The sequence below is a fragment of the Perognathus longimembris genome, chromosome 10 (assembly GCF_023159225.1).
Source record: "Perognathus longimembris pacificus isolate PPM17 chromosome 10, ASM2315922v1, whole genome shotgun sequence".
NCBI lineage: Eukaryota > Metazoa > Chordata > Mammalia > Rodentia > Heteromyidae > Perognathus > Perognathus longimembris.
The window spans coordinates 71927637-71944564 of NC_063170.1; the positions used below are offsets into that span (position 1 = coordinate 71927637).

Consider the following 16928-nt stretch of genomic DNA (forward strand, 5'->3'; position numbering starts at 1 on the left):
CACGAGGAGTGGCACCCTTGGCGTTCACCTCCTGCCCACCTCACTCCCATGCTTTACTCTCCAGAGGTGGAACTGTGCTGGGAGGTTGACGTCCGTGGAGTTCACCTCCTGACCACCTCACTTTATTCTCTGCAGGTGGGATTGGCTGCCTGGGACGCGACAGGGGCCAGGTTCGGAAATGCCTCGATGTGGTGGAGATCTACAACCCTGATGGTGACTTCTGGCGAGAGGGCCCCCCCATGCCAACTCCCCTTCTCTCCCTCCGAACCAATGCCACCAGCGCGGGAGCAGTGGACGGGAAGCTCTATGTCTGTGGGGGCTTCCATGGAGCAGGTACTGGGCCAGCCTTAAATGGTTTGTGACCTCTTTAGCATTGATCTCGACCCCCTTGGCTGACCTCATTCCCAGGGCACCTCTTTTAGAGCAACTCAACCAATTAGGGTACGAGCACCCCCGGCTGTCCTAAGCGCTCAGTAGGTTGCCAGTGAAAGATGCACCCAGCCGCAGACCGTAGCAACTGAATATGGAAAGAAGAGAAACAGGAGAAGTCAGGTGCCCGGTTGTAGCACTACAGGAGAGACTTTAAAATGACAAGAACAGGTGCCAGTGGAGGAATGACCGGAAGCATTGGCCAAGGACGGCAGGTGATGTTCAAAATGGAATTAAGTTATTAAGACAGTTTTTTAAATTCCTTCTGGGACGCTCCCTGAAGAAGAAACAGAATGAAAAGCATTTATTACAGGAACTTTCAAGCACACAGTAGTAAGAAGTATCAAGTACCCATCATCCAGCCTCAGCAGTTATGAATATTTGCCAGTCTTAAAAATCTCTTCTTGCTGGGTGCTGGTGGCTCGTGCATGTTATCTTAGCTCCTCAGGAGGCTGAGGTCTGAGGACTGTAATTCGAAGCTAGCCGGGGCAGTTAACTCCATGAGACTCTTTATCTCCGTTTAACCAGCAAAAAGTCGGATGGCAGCTGTGATTTAGGTGGTAGAGTGCTAGTCTTGAGTACAAAAGTGTAGGGACAGCATCCAGGCCCTGAGTTCAAGCCCCAGGACTGGTGCACATGTGCTTGCACGCGTGCGTGCACACACACACACAGAATCTATTCTTCCCATTCCATTTTTTTAAATTGCTGTAATAGATTAAGGCAGATTTCAAACATAATATTTTCATCTTAAATGTTTCTAAATAATCTTTGTTTGGAATTTCTTTCTCTTGAATATAAATCGACTTTGCCATTATTGCCCTTAAGATGAATAATTTTGTTTCACCTAGCATGCTGGTCCATATTCAAAATTCCCAGATTATTTGGAAAATACCTTTTTACAGAAGCGTTATTTGAATGAGTAACCAAATAAAGGTTGGCGAAAGGGAAAGGGCTCTGAGCCCCACGGTCCATTTCAATTATTTGGTAGATGAATTGTCACTGGGATCAATCTGAATTGCCACTAGGATTTTTATGCAAAGTGAGACTGTTGTATGATAGCATACTCATTGTGATTATCACACCTAAATACATTCTGAATTTTCTCTCCTGGTGTGACAATAAATAAGTGGAATTTCTCTTTTAGTTATCCAGAAAAACACAGTCAAGAAATTAATATTTGGGGGGCTTGTATACACACTAAGGACAGATAGACAAACGGGCCTCTCGTACAACAAACAGGGATCTGTGAAAGAGCTCAGCCTGATGCTCGAGGTCCTCCATTTTCTTCTTGTTCTGGCATTCAGGACATACCCTTTAGGTCTCCTGATAAGGCAGAGCTCATGAGTCTCACAGGAAAGTCTCTTTAAAAGACAAAAACATGTAAACGTATGAGTCTTTAAATTGTGTAAGTGTGTAACCAACAAATACAAACCAATGTTAAAATGTACAGATATAATACACTAGGAGAGGGCTTGCAGGAGAGTGTTAAGAACACTTGAAGGTCTGTCTGGTGTCTCTGGTTTCTGCATGTCCTGTGAGCTGGGACACTGCCGCCTTTGACCAGGGACCATCTTTGCAAGCGCCTTTGCGTAGCCGACAACCTGGGAGAGAAATGACCTCCCTCCGAGGCCAAGGGCCTGCTGGAAAAGACCCAGGTTCCCTGAGCTCAGGGTGGCTCTCTGCTCATGCCACCCCCGCTGCACAGTGCCGCCAGCGCTGCGGTCACCCTGTGAGAGCAGGGGTTGGAGTTACAGGCACTAGACGCGGTGTGCCCGCTGCCGCTAGCATCACATCGCGTTATCCTCCATCTCTCACATGGAGCCTCGCTTCTTAGCACCGTGAGACTGTGGCTCCCTCCAATCCAGACCCTCCCCAGCTCTTGGTGGAGCCCAGGCGTGGCCGTCGGGCAGCCGGGCGTGGTTTCCACGATGGTCAGAGCTCCTGGCATCAAGCCTTCACAAATCCTTACACAACGTCTTCTGTGAGACCAGGGCTAGCCTGCTACTAAAACTAGACTAAGACACTGGAGAAAAAACATAAATAGCCTGTTGAATATAAATGCAAAAATCTTCCCCCAAATACTAGCAAACTGAATCCAACAACACACACAAAATTCATATATCATGACCAAACAGGATTTATCCTAGACATGCAAGGTTGACTTGTCCACTGAAAATTAAATAAATGTGATATATTATATAACAAAGTAAAGGACAAAATCTGACAATTACATTAATAGATACAAAAAAAGACTTGACAAAATCCATCACCAATTCATAATATAAATAGTCAGCACAAAAGAAATAGAGGATGACATCTGTGAAGCATCCACAGCTAACACCAGACTCAGTGATGAAAGACTGAAGGATTCACCCTAAAGTCTTAGAAACAAGACAAATTATATGCTCTTGTCACTTCTATTCAGCATTGTTCTCAAGTTCTATTCATGGCAATTAGAAAAGAAAAAGAAATTACAAGGCATCCAGGTTGGAAAGTAATAAGTAATTACCCATGACATGATCTTGTATTTAGGAAATCCTAAGAAATTATGAAAAAGCTATTAAAGCTAATGAGCAAGTTCAGCAGAATTGTAGAGAATAAGACCCATATACCAAAAAAAAAAAAAAGGTATTTTCATAGTCTTATAATGAACAACCCAAAATGAAGTTAATAAGACAATCCATCTATAGTATCATCAAAAAGGATAAAATATCTAGAGTATAATTTAACAACAAAAAAAGGCAAGGACTTGTACACTGTAAACTAACAAACTGAAAATAGCCAATGGCCCACATCGGTAATCCTCGCTACTCAGGCTGAGATCTGAGGATCACAGTTTGAAGCCAGCCCAGGCAGGAAAGTCCATGAGACTCTTATCTCCAGCAAACTACTCTGGGAAAGCCAAAGGTGGGCTGCGACTCACATGGTAGAGGACTAGTGTTGAGCAAAAAGAAGCCAGGGACAGAGCCCAGGCCCACAGTCCAAGCCCCAGGACCAGGAAAACACATAATTAAATAAATAAAATAAAATACCCAAACCTAAATAAATGGCAAGCTATTGTATACAAAATTAAAATATGATTGAAACTTTACATGGAAATGCAAGAGACCAGAATAGCCAAAATAATCTTGGAAAAGAAGAGCAAAGTTACAAGATTCATCCTAATTTTAAAACTTACTTCAAAACTAAAACAAGGGGCTGGGGATATAGCCTAGTGGCAAGAGTGCCTGCCTCGGATACACGAGGCCCTAGGTTCGATTCCCCAGCACCACATATACAGAAAATGGCCAGAGGTGGTGCTGTGGCTCAAGTGGCAGAGTGCTAGCCTTGAGCGGGAAGAAGCCAGGGACAGTGCTCAGGCCCTGAGTCCAAGGCCCAGGACTGGCCAAAAAAAAAAAAAACTAAAACAAGACTATGGCACTGGCATGTAATATATGCACCAATGGGGAAGACCTAAGAATCTGGAAATAATGGTCTGTTTAGTCAGTTGACTTTCAGCAACGCTTCCAAGACAATCTAATGGAGAACGGATCCTTTTGTCAGCAAATGGTACAGAAATGATTGGATGTCCATATGCAGAATATAATCGGGCCCCTAAATCAATAGTATATGCCAAAATGAACTCAAAATGGATAAAAAATGAAAGCAGAACACGTTTAAAGAAAACATAGATCTAAATCTGTGTTTGAAGCAGGCAATGATTTCTTAGAGCTAAAGCACACACACAAAACAGATAAATGGTACATCAAAATTTTAAGTTTGTATCTAGGAGCTGGTGGCTCATACCTAAAATCCTAGCTGGCTACTCGGGAGGTTGAGGTGTGAGGATCACAAGTCAGGGCCGGCTGGAGCAGAAAAATATGAGACTCATGATCTCTAATCAAGCACCAAAAAGCCTGAAGGGAGGTGAGGTTCTGGTGGTAGGGCACCAACTAGCCTTGAGGAGAAAGGCTCAGGGACAGTGCCCAGGCCCTGAGTTCAAGCCTTAGGACCAGCACCAAATAAATAAATAAATATTCTTTCTTAAATTTGTGTTCCAATGGACATCATCAAGAAAATGACAAACAACTGACAGGGGGAAAGAAAACATGTACAAATCATATACCCCATAATAGACTTATATTTACAGTGTATGAAGAAACCTCACAACTCAATAATAAGACCAGTCACAGGTTCTTAATTGACAGAAGACCTGAATATACTGAGCACCTGTCTACTCACACCTGTAATTCCAGCTATTCAGGAGGCTGAGATCTGAGGATCACAATTGGAAACAAGCATGGGTAGGAAAATACAAGACTCATAACCCCCCCCCCAAAAAAAAGAAAGGAGAGAAACTGTGGCTCAAGGGGTGGAACACTAGCCTTGAGCAAAAACCCTCAGGAACAGCTCCCAGACCCTGAATTCAAGCACAAGAAAGAGAGAGAGACCGGAACAGACATTTTCCCAAAGCGTTGAAAGACACAGCCAAGTGCTCAATGTATGGAAACTACCGGAGAGAGTTCTTCCTACCCCGAGGGGGAGAGGTAAAAAGCTGGGGAGCAGGAAGTGTTCAAAGGAGCTGGAGAAAGGCCCGCCCCTTCCTGCCTCGCTGGGGGCAGCAGAGATAGCAGCCTGGCCGTCCATCAGGAAGAGCCACTGGTCTTGCCCGTGGCTGCCGGTGCACACGTGGAGGCTCTCACCAACGGTTCCCACCGCGGCTGCTGTGGAAACACCCAGGTGTTTACCAGCTGATAACGGACAAACAAACCAGCCCTGTGCACTCCGCGGAGTGTTCTCGGTGATACAAAAGAAAGAGCACAGATACTTCCAAACTTAGGAAGACGACGCTAAGGGATGGCAGCGCCTCTTCCCATCGGTGTGAAACATCCAGACAAGGCAAGGGCAGAGCCCGGGGGTGCACAGGGGGCCCCAGGGGGCGGGAAAAGCACAAAAGGGAGGGGTTGCTCTTGGTGCAGTGCTTATTTGGGGTGATGATAATATTTGGAAGTTAGGTGGACTTGGTCACACTTATTTGTGACTTTTCTGAAAGCTACTGAATTAGACATGTTAAGAAGTACTATTGGGGCTGGGGATATGGCCTAGTGGCAAGAGTGCCTGCCTCATATACATGAGGCCCTGGGTTCGATTCCCCAGCACCACATATACAGAAAACGGCCAGAAGTGGCGCTGTGGCTCAAGTGGCAGAGTGCTACCCTTGAGCAAAAAGAAGCCAGGGACAGTGCTCAGGACCTGAGTCCAAGCCCCAGGACTGGCAAAAAAAAAAAAAAAGAAGTACTATTATGGGCTGGGAATATGGCCTAGTGGTGGAGTGCTCACTTCGTATACATGAGGCCCTGGGTTCGATTCCTCAGCACCGTCTATAAAGAAAAAGCCGGAAGTGGCGCTGTGGCTCAAGTGGCAGAGTGCTAGCCTTGAGCAAAAAGAAGCCAGGGACAGTGCTCAGGACCTGAGGCCAAGCCCCGGACTGGCAAAATGAAACAAACAAAAAAGTATTATTATGCTATATAAATTTTATGCCATTGTCCCTCCCCCTTGTCCTTGTGTAGTGGCCATGGCTTTGCGGCCAATGAGAATCCCGCTGAGCTGTCCACGGGAGACTGTCCACGGGAGAGTGGGCAGGCGGGAGAGTGCAAGGGCCGGTATTTGGGAGGAAGAGGCAGAAGCCCCAGCTTCTTGGGAGAGGAGCGAGCTGGCAGTGGGCACCGAGGCGGGAGCTTACTCCCTGCTCCTGGAACGCGGCAGGTTCCTGTGACCAGGGAAAGCCATCACCAGGATGGCCTGAAAGGAGAGTCTAGCTCAGGCCCCCAGGACAGGCGTGCACCCCAGGAAGGGCGTCAGCCCCCCCGCCCTCCCCCTCCCCATCTCATCTTCCTCCAGGGCTCCCGGCTTTGGTCTGCCCCCCTCGCGCTCCCAACGCTACCTACCACCGGGCTCGGACGCCCTCTGCAGGCCGACTAGCCATGCAGAGGGCCTGCGTCCCTGCACCGACTCCCCCGCCTGACACACCGCCATTTGCACGCGGGCTCAGGCTGACTCCCCGGGCGGCGTGGCCGCCTCCTCCTCCTCCACGCGGGCTGGGCTGTTCCTGCCCCTGCACAGCCCCCAGAAGCCCAGCCTGCAGCCCAGGCTTGGGGCTGGCACTTCCGTAGAACAAACCAGAATTACCAGAAAGGGAAATGACGCTGAACGGCGCTTCCTAGTTCCCTAACAATTTTACGCAGCATAAAATTGACAGCTGGCAGCAGTTTCCTTGGCATTGGCCGCACCTGCTGCTGTTTGGAGCCCCGAGCACAGGTAATCTGATCCTCACGGTGGCTGGAGGTAGCTCTATTATCAGGCTCATTTCATAGGTGTAGAAACTGAAGCCATCTAACGAGGTCACCAGGAGGGCAAAAGTTGAATTTGGAATTTGGCTGTTAAACTGCCTCTCCGGGATTACAGAGGATACACATGGGGGAGTCATACCAGAAAAACAAGGCAGCCTGGCTAAAGGGGCCACACCGGCCAAATCCAGAATAATTTAAACACTGGAAATCACAATCTGCAGTCAGGAGCCGTGGCTCGTGTTGTGATCCTAGCTACTTGGGAGACTGCCATCAGGAGGACTGAGGTTCTAGGCTAGCCTGGGCAAGAAGTTCACAAGACTCCCCTCAATCAACAAAAACCTGGGGGTCCCTGGCATCCTGGATTCGTGGGCAGCATAAACATGAGAATCATTATCCTGGGCAAAAGCAAAATCTTGTTCAGAACTGTTTTCCACCATCAAAAGAAGAGCACAGACTAGAGCACAAGGGAAAGCTTCAGGTTCCCGTATTCACAACAGAAGAACCAAGGGCGGCGGACTCTTGTGGCCCAGCGCCCCCAGACGCTCGCCTCCCGATTTGTGCCGCGTCACCTGAGTCAGGAGCGCCCTCCGGAGGCCCGTGTGTGGGCGGCCTGTCTCCAGCCTGGCGCTGTGGGATCCTTAGGCCCCCGGGGCCCAGTGGGGGAGCCCTGCCTCTTCCTCTTTGCACCCTGCCGCCGGGTGTAGAGCAGCTCCCTCTGTCGTGAGCTCCACCACGGTGCACTGCTGCGCCCCGGGCCTGAGAGCCCAGGGGCCAACCACCAGGGACTGGAACCCAGAACAAGTGCAGGCTACAGTCAGCGTGGTCTCGGGGCTGGCTGCATGCCAGGGCCCCCCTGCGCAGCCCGCTGGGCCCTTGCTTCCAGCCTGCTCGGCTCCTTTGTCAGGGAAGCGATGGAACTGAGGCTGAGCCGCGTGAGGGAACTCAGGCGACTTTAACAGAACCAGAGGCAGCTGCTGGATGGGAAGAGGGAGGCCGTGGCCGTGGCCGTGGCTGCACCGTCTTGCCTGGGGTTTTAGACTTGCCTTCAGCAACAGGCTGGCGTTTCTGTACTGGCGTCTAAAGGGTGCTGGTTCCAGGATCCCCGTGGTTACTACCCCCCCCCCCCGGTGCTCGAGTCCCTTATGGGAAGTAACAGTACCGCCACCCCCCCCCCGTGTTTGTCTTCCACGTACTTGGTACCAGCAGATACAGCGCCAGTGCTCTGGAGACCCGTGAGAGGTTGTGCTGTTCAGGAGATGATGCTGGAAACATCTGTGGGCGCTCCGCGCAGACGCAGCCAGTGGGACTGCCAGCCGAGACAGTGACTGTGGCCTTTCCTGTGCGGGCACCGTGCTGCCCCACCGCGGCCCCCATCACCCAGTCCTGGGGGCGAGGCTCTGCTGATGACACCCATTTCACAGATGGGAAGAGAGGCCCAGAGCTGCGCACACCTCCACTGAAGTCCCCGGCGTCCGCGACAGAGCCAGGACCCCAGCTTGGGCGGCCTCTGTGCACGGGGAACCCTTGCTTCTTTCAGTCACCCTCTCCCAGCGGCAGGCCGCACGTTTCCTCGAGCACAGGATAACTATTGGAAACAGCCTGGAAATGGGGACGGAGGGCGAAAACGTACCTTGTCCCAAAACAGACTTGAAAGGAGCCTGGGGTCTCTGGAGCCTGAGACACAGAGCCCAGGCTGCCTGGGCCCGGCTGCCTCCAGGAGCACAGTCTCCCCATCCCCGCCATGGCCCAGTGGGCGCCACGGACTGCAGCAGGCGCAGGTCACCAGAGCAGGCGCAGGGCGCGGGCTAGCTCCCGTGATGAGGCCAGGCCGGAAGCCTGGAAGGGAAGTGAGTGAAAGCGAAGCCCTACTTCAGGCGCAAACAAATGCGTTAATAAATAAAGCCTCTGCTTAAAATTTTTGGTTTAAAATAACTTGCACTACTACCACCTGCTGGCCATAAAAGGTACTAGGCTGAATTCTAGGTCTTCTGTGTTTTAAATCCATTTCTATTTTTTCTTTTCCACCAGTCCTAGGACTTGAACTCAGGACCTGGGCACTGTCCCTGAGCCTTTTTGCTCAAGGCTAGTGCTCTACCACTTAAGCCATAACTCTACTTCTGGCTTTTTGCTGGTTCATTGGAGATGAACGTCTCATGGACTTTCCTGCTCAAGCTGGCTTTGAACCTTGATCCTCAGATTCAGTCTCCTGCATAGCTAGGATTACAGGCCTGAGCCACAGGGAGGCTTCACTAGTAGTCACTTAATATGTTCAAGTAATTACTGTTGACCACTATCACCCTATTGTGCAAAAGGGCCTCATGCCTTTGTTTCTGTGGCCATCCCTAGAGCTTGACAGGGCCTGAGCACTGTCCCTGGCTTCTTTTTGCTCAAGGCTAGCACTCTGCCACTTGAGCCACAGCGCCACTTCTGGCCTTTTCTGTTTATGCGGTGCTGAGGAATCGAACCCAGGGCTTCATGCATGCTAGGCAAGCGCTCTACCACTAAGCTACATTCCCATCTCACCATTTTGGTAAGGCAGTTTCCGAGCTATAGAAGGGACCTTTCTCAGAAAATTCTTATTCTTACTAGAAAATGTTTTATTCTAAAATTAACATTGTTATAAAAAACAGTCATTGCGTGGAAGTTAAAGGATATTACGTTTTTCTGACATGAAAATATTTTGGAAAAATAACAACATTGGTTATCTTACAAAATAAAGAAAAGAAAGGTGCTTTGGTTTTCAGTAAGTCGATAATACGGAGGAATCAAAAGAGATGTCTTGCGTTTTAAAAATATCTATAGGCAGAAGCCTGGTTTTGTGGCAAGGCGCCCGTCTTCTTGACGGCTGGTTTTTCCCCATGGTCTACCATGGCGTGCGGCGTCCCTGCTCCGGGACCCGGGCCCTTCCTCCTGCGCTGGCTGTGTGAGCAGCACAGACACGCAGATGCACGCATTTCCCCACGCACTGCTGCACCCCCCTCCCCTTGCTTCCAGACTGCTCTCCTCTCCAGGGCCCGGGCCGTGCTGGCACCAGCCTCGGCCTCCGCCGGTGGCTCTTCATCCTTTGCAAAGTCACCAAGTTGTCACCCAGCTCCACACGGAGCTCATGCTCCCTGGCCCGGCCTCGGCACCCCCTCTGCAAAACCAGCCGGGGCGGGCAGCACAGGGCTCTGGGCGTGGAAGCAGGGGCGGCCTTGGCCTGCGCACGCCCACTCTTGGGCCTGGCAGGGCAGGGCGCCCTGAGCTGGAGCCGAGGCCCTGCTCATGGGCACTGGGCAGTCTTTCAAAGGGAGCTGCAGGATGGGTGTTTGAGTGTCGGGAACACTGTGCCTTTGCTTAAAGCATCTCCCTTCAGCCGTTAGCTGATGGCGGTGCCCGGTGCCCTGTGGAGGGGCAGCTGCGGCCAGCTCCACTCCCGGCCAGAGCTTAGAGATGGTGCTGCGTGTCTCCTGACTGTCCTGCATTTCAGATCGCCACGAGGTTATCTCCAAAGAAATTCTGGAGCTGGACCCTTGGGAAAACCGGTGGAATGTGGTCGCCGTCAACGCCCTCATGCACGACAGCTATGACGTCTGCCTCGTGGCCAGGATGAACCCCCGCGACCTCATCCCGCCCCCCTCAGACCTGGTGGAGGGCGGTGAGCACTGAGGATGGGGCCGCGCGTGCGTGCACAGCGGCTTCTGTGCGGAGCGGCAGTGCGTGGCACGGGGAGGGAGGGCGCCCGGGGGGTGGGGGAGCGGGGAGAGGCCGGGCCACGGCAGAGGCCAGGCACAGGCCCGGGGGCAGGGAAATGTCCACAGGGCCCGCTGGGCAGTGCTACGGCGGGGGGGGGACACGGGCTGGAGCTGCTCCGTGGCCAGCATGGAGAGAAGGAAGAAGGGCCTAGAGGCCGTGGTGCTGAAGGTGCTCCCACGCGCGAACTCCTCGGCCACAGGGCCCAACCACAGCGGCCGCAGCCCCCTCGTCTGCACCAGAAACGAGAGAAGGCCGCCCCGCTGAGCCCGAGTCCAGCCCGGACAGTGGGTTCCGAGCCTCGGGGAACCCAGAGCTCACAGGAGATTTCCCAGCTTCCACCCAGCTTCCACCCAGCTCGGTGCCAGCAAACACAGCGCCCCACCCCCCCGGCTGGGGAGCGACAGGGCGCTGGGGGCAGACTGCGGGAAGCACCACGCTTACCGCTTACCGACAGGGCGCTGGGGGCAGACTGCGGGAAGCACCACGCGTACTGCCTGCCGCTCAGCCACGCACGCCTGCCTGCCAGCCTGCCTCACACGCACACCCGCCTGCCTCACACGCATGCACGCCTCACACACGCCTGCCTCACACGCACACCCGCCTGCCTGCCTTACACACACCGGCCACACACGCATGCCTGCCTCACACGCACACCCGCCTCACGCACACCTGGCTGCCCTGGGCCCAGGCCCTGGTCATGGAGGTGCAATGCACACTTACTTGGCTGCCTCGCACACCTGGCTGCGCAGGGCCAGCTGGGCTCTGGTGCAGCTCACCTGTCGGCCAGTCACGTGACGGCGAGCGGCGTAACCTTTCCCAGCAATCTCATTTTCCTCCCGGGCAGAGCGGCAGGGGAAAGCCGCCCTCCTTGGCCCGGCTCGAGAGGCGGGGCAGTGCCTGTGACCTCAGCAACCGACAGGCTTCGGCCTCCTTTGCTCCCACTGCTGACTGGGCTTGGGGGGTCCTGGCGGGGGCGGGGGGCACACTCTCCAGCATCGCCTCCAGAGGCCATAAGCAAGTTTTCCCTCCACCCTGCAGCCTCGAAGGGCTGCGCAGGGGAGACCGCCGCCTGAGCATGCTGCGTAGAACACCCTGCTGCCCACTTGGCGAGGGTTCGAGGGATCCTTCCTGAGTGGGAGTGGGATGGGGGGACAGGAGCCAGGATACCCTGCCTGTGGCCGGTTCAGCAGGGAGAACAGACGCGTTTCTCACGGCCCTCCTGCCAGACCCCGTCTTCAGTGAAAGCGCCTGCTTGCTTGCATGCCTGTTCTAAGCGCTGAGTGCTCCTTGCCCGACGTTCACCCCTAGCCCAGCCCCTGGGGCTCCAGGACGAGCTCTGCTTCTCCTCTGGGTGGCAGGGCTGGGGCAGCACACGGGAACTGATCTGGATGCTGGGGCCGAGACGCAGCAGCTGCCAGCCTTACTGCACAAACAGCAGCATTCATTGTTCTGTTTGACTCATAATGAGCGAATGCTTTCAATGCAAACATCAAATAAAGGTCTACTAAGAGAAGACCACTTGCATTTTGGTTTTCAATGCAGTTCAAAGTGTTTGTCTGTCCTCAGGGAGTGGCCAGCAGGGGGGAGGACCTGGAGGACCCATCCTTAAGTGGAAGAAGCTCAGGAGGATGTCAGAGAGGAGAAAGGGCCATTCACAAGAGATCTCAAAGGCCACACCAGAGCTGGCTCCGCGAGCCCCAGCCACAGGGTTTCAAGGACCAGGCCTTTGCCGAGCAGAGGCCGCTACCCAGCAGGAGCCTCCTCCCCGTTGAACAAGGCAGAGCGGAGGCACAGCCCATGGAAGACACGGAAGACCAGGCTCCATCGGCCAGGGGCCCCCACACCAGTGCTTCTTAAAGCAAGCCACCGGCAGAGGGCAGAGGTCCTCTCGAGGCGAGGAGCGGGCCTGGCCCTCAGACCTCTCATGGCCGGCCTGGCAGCCCTGGTTGGGTGGGTGGGTGCCCCCACTTACTGTGGTTTAGAGACACGGCTGTGTGGCAGCGTCCTCACCAGAGGCATCTCAGTGCTGCAGAGGGGCAGGAAGCGGTGGACAGGAAGGCTAGGGGCGGCAGAGGAGTCTGTTGCCCACCCCCTGGAGATAGTGGTTGCCCAGTGGCCTTGGGGAGCTGCGGACCCCAGCTGTTCACTTAGAGGGAGCTAAGCCAGGGAGAACCTAGGCAACCCACCAAGCCACTGGATTTACATCCGGGGCTGATGCCGGTTGCTAAAATGTCACCATTCTCCCTTGAGTGCCCAGCGGCCTCAAGTTTCCCAACATGCTCTCCAAAGCCACCTTCTCTTGGAAGCACATTTGTCATCGCTGCCATCTGGGGGGACGCTGCTGTTCCTGGCCTTGCCGATGCCCACAGGGAGCCCCACGTGGCCTGTGTGGCCTCAGCCTGGCGGTGCTCCTCTGCCTTAGGAGTGCTGGCGCCTCCTTCTGGTGAGGGAGGAGCTGGACCCACAGATGGCATGGTGCCTGCTTTGGGCTGGAGAAGGGTCTGGAGGCAGGATTGGACAGCCGAAGCCAGCAGTGAGGGGAGGCCTCGGAGCCCACAGAAGGCCAATCGTGAGATGGCAGCCCTGGGAAAAGCCATCCCCCCACACCCAAAACAGCAGCACACCTTGGCCTTGGAGCCCTAAGCCAGAGGCATGGATGGTGCTACTTGGGTTTTGTGCGTAGTATTTCATATTGATCTTCATTATGATGAGTGAAGCTGGTTGCCATTGAAACCCTTCTGAGATAAAGTTATTCATATACAAAGCTAGAGAAAAGTAAAAAAAACCTACATTTAGCAAGATCAGATATGGCAGAAAGTGACATATAAATGCAAATGCAGTCTGGGAAGTCGTGGATTAAGGAAGGTCTGCAAAGAGCTTAGTCAGAGAGAGCTTGACTAGGGCAGGAGGAAGAGTAGACAGGTGCGGGGGTGGGGGGCAGACTAACCAGTTTGGGCCACGTACTCTCCTTCTAGGACTTTCTCAAGACAGAGACAGAGCCTGGAGCACTCAAAAGACAGTGACCGGCAAGCCCCATTCCCAGCCTGGGGGCATCTCATTTTTGCCTAACGTTTTTTGTTTTTGTCTTTCAACATTTTTTTTCTGTGAGAGTTGTGGACATCAGTTTCTTTGTAAATATCCTACAGGATATTCACTGAAGTTCTTGGATGTGTATGCTCACGATTTTCATCAAATTTCACTATCACCATTCCTCTCCCTAGTACAAGTGCACACTTGGTGGTATCTGCATTACTCTCTACTCATGACCAATCTTCAAGTTTGGTGATTTCTTCCCCGGCCAGTTCAAATCTACCACTAAACCCCAGTACATGTTTATTCTAGTTAGTGCACCCGATGCCTGGTCATTTGTTTCAGAACGTTTGTTCATTGGGGCTTTCTGTAGTTTCCCTTCCTCCCCTGACATCTGTCTGGTGTGACACAGTCATCCCCATTCTTGTGTCCTTAAGCTGTCCTCCACTTCCCTGAGCTCATACAGAGCAGCTGCTCTGAAGCCTTCACACGTCAAGTGTGACATGGTCTCCACAGGCATGTTCTGCTGTCTGCCTTAGTTTTCCTAGACACTGTACCTACATTGTACTGGCCTGCACAGGGCTCCCACCCCTCTCCAGAGCTCTGCTTGAACGGCTTACCCTGTGTGCCACACACCCCGAGTTTCATCCTGTCTCACCACTGAGTAGCGGTCTTCTGTTTGATGAATCAAGGCTTTACTCATTGGCCAGCTGAAGGGCATTCAGGTCATTTTGAGCGCAACAATGGGGAAAAAGACACTTCAGGCTTTTGCATCCAGGCGTGCCAAGGACTGGAAGTGGGATTACTGGGCCACAACTTCACTGCATGCTGTGCCCCAAAGGCAAGGTGCCACCCAGTCCCACCCAGTAGCTGTGTGCTCTGCCACAAGTGCAGGTGTTGGTTGGGTTTTCCTCTGACCTGAGAGGACACTGGGCGGGACAGTGGAACCACAAGGCTCTCCTTTGCCACTGCCTTCCCAGACTGGCTGCCCCTAAGTGCCCACCTAGATACTGGCACGCATTAAATAGCAGGCATCACTCCCCTGTGGTGTAGTTTTCTGTTGAGCCCAGGGAGCTCTGTCCTGGTTTTCTTCAGTTGTCTAATTCGCTGATTCACAACGACGAGTCTTCCTTTAGCTGCTTGCCACTGAAACTTCCATTGTCTCCGAGTTACACTCAGGCTGAAACACTCCCACCCTTGTGACAAGGTCAGTTTTCCTTGGGGCTCCCTAAGGAGCTCTCTGAATGTATGGTCTATTTCTTCTGGGCAAAAGTTTTGAGCCACAGCTCAAAACCTGGGGGCAGGGCAATGACACACTTCTCTGAGAGGATGCCCTGATTTACAGGGAGCAAGGCAGCTTCTTGCTCTTTGCTTGCCTTTTCTGGCATGGGCAAATGAGGGCAGTGGGGATGGGCCTCAGGATCTGGGTGCCTTTGTAGGGCAGGGCCTCAGCTGACTGGAACCTTGGTGGAGGGGAGGTCACCTGGAGCTCAGAATCTGCCACACACAGCTGGCCGGCAGAGGTCCTCGTGCAGGGAGGTCAACGTCACAGACCTGCAGTATTGATCCTGCCCTGGCTTTCTTTATAAAGTTTTATGTCCCCTCATTTACTGTCTACTTTGGTGCTACAAGAGCAGAGTTGAAGTGTGGCAGAAGAGCAGAGATAAAAAGTCAGCGAAGTGACGTCTGATCTGCTGGTTGCTGAATGGCGGTGCTCACTCTGTAAACGTCATTGAACTCTGACTCACAATTTGTTCATTTTTATATGAGTTTTAGCCCCCTCCTCAGGTGTGGTCCTCCTGTAGCTCACGCGTGGTGTGAGCAAAACTTCCAGGCCGTGCATCAAGAGGACAATCCCACCTTGCCCTTTTACCTCAGAGGACCAAAGAGACAAATGGAAGCCCTTACAATGGAGGGGAACCCTTAGGCAGAGGACAGAGCTTGAGCCTGGACTGCGAACTGGACCTCCATGTGGCTTACGATGCTAGGGTTTTATGTCTTGTTTTTTAATCCCGGCAGCAAAGGTGGCCTTTTACTTTTTCACAGAAAGCTGGTGCTCTACCACTTGAGCCATAGCTCTACTTTCGGCATTTTTGGTAGTTAAATGGAGATAAAGAGTCTTATACTTTTCTGCCAGGACTGGCTTTGAACCATAAACCTCAGGTCTCAGCCTCCTAGGTAGCTAGGACTACAGGCACGAGTCACACACCCAGCTAAACATCTTATCATTTCATTAAAATATCACTTGTTAAAGCCAAAATACTGTAAAACGTATTTCTCAATAGTTAGCCATTCTATTCGTTTCTTAGACTGAACATACAGAAGAATGTAGACTTCCAAACTGCTTTTGTAGTCATTCATCAAGTTCACTTCCTATCAATTCACTTACTGTGAGGGAGTAAAAAAGTTTGAGAAGAAAAAACATGAGTTACTTGACTTAGATCTTGTTTGTGTGCTGATTCCCCCAAGTAGCAAAAATAAAACAACCCTAGGATGAGACCCATTACTATTATAATCTCTTCACTGCTCTTGTGTAGGTAAACAAAACTGATGTCTACATATTTAAAATACTAGAGGTGATACTGATCAAGACCACTGTGCTACAGGTGCAGGCTCTGGGCTCTGATGTCAGATGCTTCCGGGCTCTGAAACAGTGAGGGTGACACCACTACTTCTAGCCTCTGAGTCTTTTGCAAGAAAAACCAAGGGCCCAGAATACTGTGCAGATGAGACCTCATGGAAATGCTCCTGTCTAGATACATCCACCCATCCAGCTATCTACTCTAAATGAAGAAGCAGGGCTGTTTCATGGAAAAGGTGTATTCACATCTTTATTTGAATTAAAAAATAAAGTCCAACTTTTGTTCTAGGACAAAGTAAATTATGATGACTTGATTGGAACCAGATTTGTCACTTAGCTAATTTTGTATTTTCCATAAGTGGACTTACTGAACTCCAAAATGTTGATGAAAGTATATTAAAAGATATATTAGGGCTGGGAATATGGCCCAGTGGCAAGAGTGCTTGGCTCTTATACATGAAGCCTTGGGTTCGATTCCTCAGCACCACATATATAGAAAATGGCTCGAAGTGGCGCTGTGGCTCAAGTGGCAGAGTGCTAGCCTTGAGCAAAAAAGAAGCCAGGGACAGTGCTCAGGCCCTGAGTTCAAGCCCCAGGACTGGCAAAAAAAATAAATATATAAGAGATATATTATTCTGAAAATAAAAGATGCACTGTACTCACAAAGAGACATAGTGGACTGAAACCTCTTTGGAAAACTCATTAAAAACACAAATCCTGTACTAAAGTACTTATTTTTACTTCACCCCTTTCTCCTGGTGCTGAGGCTGGAACTCAGGGCCTAGATGCTCTCTCAGCTCTCACCGCTCACAGAGGTCCTCGAC

The 16928-nt window shown here is 51.9% G+C and overlaps 1 protein-coding gene across 4 annotated transcripts in view; it reads left to right on the plus strand.

The window, feature by feature from the left end:
- Positions 1 to 10456, plus strand: part of Kbtbd12 (kelch repeat and BTB domain containing 12) — a 31152-nt gene extending 20696 nt beyond the window's left edge. For 3 of the 4 annotated variants that reach the window (XM_048356357.1, XM_048356356.1, XM_048356358.1), the window contains 2 exons: positions 136 to 333; positions 10228 to 10456. In XM_048356357.1, coding sequence (XP_048212314.1) covers positions 136 to 333; positions 10228 to 10406 — 377 coding nt within the window. In that variant the 3' untranslated portion in view covers positions 10407 to 10456. The remainder of the gene's footprint in view (positions 1 to 135; positions 334 to 10227) is intronic. The other variant, XM_048356359.1, reaches the window with a different exon arrangement.
- Positions 10457 to 16928: the final 6472 nt, after the last annotated feature.